The sequence below is a fragment of the Pterocles gutturalis genome, unplaced genomic scaffold, assembly GCF_000699245.1.
Source record: "Pterocles gutturalis isolate BGI_N339 unplaced genomic scaffold, ASM69924v1 scaffold227, whole genome shotgun sequence".
In the NCBI taxonomy this organism is placed as follows: domain Eukaryota; kingdom Metazoa; phylum Chordata; class Aves; order Pterocliformes; family Pteroclidae; genus Pterocles; species Pterocles gutturalis.
This window is the reverse complement of record NW_010114921.1, coordinates 28377-30099: the sequence shown is the minus strand read 5'-3', so window position 1 is coordinate 30099 and position 1723 is coordinate 28377. Positions and strand designations below refer to the sequence as shown.

Below are 1723 nucleotides of genomic sequence, written 5' to 3'. Positions count from 1 at the left end.
TTGAAAAACTTTAAAGGGTTTGAAGAAATAAATTTAAAACTTTTTAAGATGCAACTTATGAAAGAGTCCTGTATGCAGAAGTGACATCCCATTTTAAGGAATGCTAGTAAATGTTAGAGTTTGAGTTGCAAGTACACTGCATCATTCACCAGTTCCAAAATTCACCATTCTTCCCCTCACTGCATTTGTACCATTCTGGAACAACCTTGTTACTCAGTCAGGTTTCAATGCCATCAGTGGAAGAACTTGAATATCTGAAGTGAAGTCATTGTACAGTGTAAATGATCCTGATAATTTGGGGAAAGAGGAATCCAAAACAGAAGTCTAGTTCAATAGAGACCGTGCAGCTTCCTTAAGAAGTGATGTAGCTTTGTCCAGTTCTTGTTCAGTTTGTTCCACTGTTATCACTACTCGAATACTAGAAAAAGAAAACCAGAAAATATGCAGTAAACTTTACTCCTTGCCTTCAGCTTTAGACTTTTCTTGTACTAACTTAATATATTAAAGATCACAATCTCTAGGGAAATTATTATGAATTCAAATTCAACCAGAAACAAGACATATGACTAAAGAGAAATCATCGGACTACTTTTTTTCTCCTCATACACACCACAAAAATTTTATTATTACATTTTTCACCTGCAGATGTGCAGCTCACGTGCTGATCACTGAGATACATGTAGCTTGGATACAATTATTTCAGGGTATTAGCATCCTGTAACAGTCACTGAAAATATACTTCAAAATAGAGCCTTTCCCATTTTTTACAGGACCAACTATTCAATCCAGTCTACTCGATAAAATCCCAGAAGAGAGAGTCATATCCAATAAAATGAAATAATGTATTGACTTTTTACTAACCTGGGTGGAGGAAGACATTTTTCTTCTTTCTCCAGATAGCGGGCCTGAGTTAACGCAATACCACTATTCATACACTACAGATAAAGGAAATAAAGCAATTGTCAATCTGGGAATTTGTGATGCCATATTATTTTGATCACCAAATACATAGAACTAACTTTTTTGAATTTGGTGACAGGATAACAAAGTTCTTTCGCAAATTGAGGTTGTGAAGGTTATGCAAAATCATCTCTAATTTTAATACAGCATAAATACATAAAACAGGTTAGGGTGTAGCTCCTTTAGCTTTCACCTCCAAATAATCAGAGGAAAATGGTGCATTAAGCAGGCTATTAAATATTTAAGCATATTTTCAGTGAAATTAACTTCAGAGTTTCTATTTTTGGTATAGTCTTGTTTACCTGCCACCTGAAATATAAAACTATCTCATCATCTTTCATTTCCTTCATCTGGGAGAAAGAGAACCAACGTGTACTGAAGATGGAAAAAATACTACATACAAAACATGAGATTCTTCACACAAAAAAGCACATTCATGGACTCAAACAAGCAAAAATTACAGAAAGCTAGACCGCAAATGGTTAAAATACATCACCACAACTCTGTTCAAACGATACCCTTTATTCTCATGAATATCATAATTTCTCATGAAAATCATCAAGTTTTTAAGCAAGTTTTATATGCAAATTTAACTTGAGTTTTGAAGTATGTAACAGGAAATAATTTTCTGAAGTAAAATAATATATGCTTTTATCCAGTGCTACAGACTAACTAAACATCTGCAGCAAGAAATGGTTAGAAGATGGTCTTTAATATAGGCTTATTTATAGTCAGCAAAGAAATGGAGCTTCTTTCAGCATTC

At 33.7% G+C, this 1723-nt stretch overlaps 1 protein-coding gene across 1 annotated transcript in view; it reads right to left on the bottom strand.

The window, feature by feature from the left end:
• Positions 1–237: 237 nt before the first annotated feature.
• SPTLC1 (serine palmitoyltransferase, long chain base subunit 1) overlaps positions 238–1723 on the bottom strand; it is a gene marked incomplete at its 5' end in the record, with an annotated part of 28236 nt that continues 26750 nt past the window's right edge. The window contains 2 exons of the mRNA XM_010074959.1: positions 238–418; positions 862–935. Of these exons, the coding sequence (XP_010073261.1) occupies positions 325–418; positions 862–935 (168 nt within the window). The remainder of the gene's footprint in view (positions 419–861; positions 936–1723) is intronic.